General features: G+C 61.7%; 1 protein-coding gene across 1 annotated transcript; it reads right to left on the minus strand.

Annotated features, from left to right (window-relative positions):
• On the minus strand, positions 1-300 carry KIAA0040 (the record flags this gene model as incomplete). The annotated part of the gene is made up of 1 exon (XM_081113319.1): positions 1-300. One exon carries the CDS (start codon positions 298-300, stop codon positions 1-3), a length of 300 nt encoding a protein of 99 aa, XP_080969445.1.
• Between the last annotated feature and the right edge of the window lie 227 nt (positions 301-527).

Raw genomic sequence — 527 nt, forward strand, 5'->3', positions numbered from 1 at the left:
CTAGACCGGCAGCGATGGCCTCTTGTCCATCTGCAGGAGCTTGGGCTGGGCGGAGATCCAGAGGTCTTCTTCGCCCTTCTTCCTCCTCCTCTTCTTCTTCCTCCCCGGGCCGTGCTCCGGCTGCTGGCCCTTGCCCGGCCGGCTCCAGCAGCAGTAGCAGCAGACGAAGACCAGGGTGAGGAGCACCAGCAGCGGCAGCGCCAGCACCACGCCCAGGCAGACGCTGTTGAAGAGGCCCTCCTGGTGCTTGGTCAGGATGGTGTCCCAGATGTCACTGAAGAAGGAGCCGAACTTCTCCATGGTGCTCAGCTCGTCGCCACGTCCTGGGCTCGTGGGGACACAGCCTCGCTCACTCGTGACGGATGCCCCTTCGGGCGGAGGGTCTGGGCATGCCACAGGGGGCACCTGGAGAGAGAGAAACAGACGACTCAGGAAACGTGCAGTGGAACGCCCTCCTGTTTCTAATAACACCATCGACTTTAGGCTTAAGGGGAGGAACTGCAGATTTCCAGAGTTCACTGGAATCC

The sequence above is a fragment of the Myotis nattereri genome (assembly GCF_964212035.1).
Source record: "Myotis nattereri genome assembly, chromosome: 18".
In the NCBI taxonomy this organism is placed as follows: Eukaryota; Metazoa; Chordata; class Mammalia; order Chiroptera; family Vespertilionidae; genus Myotis; species Myotis nattereri.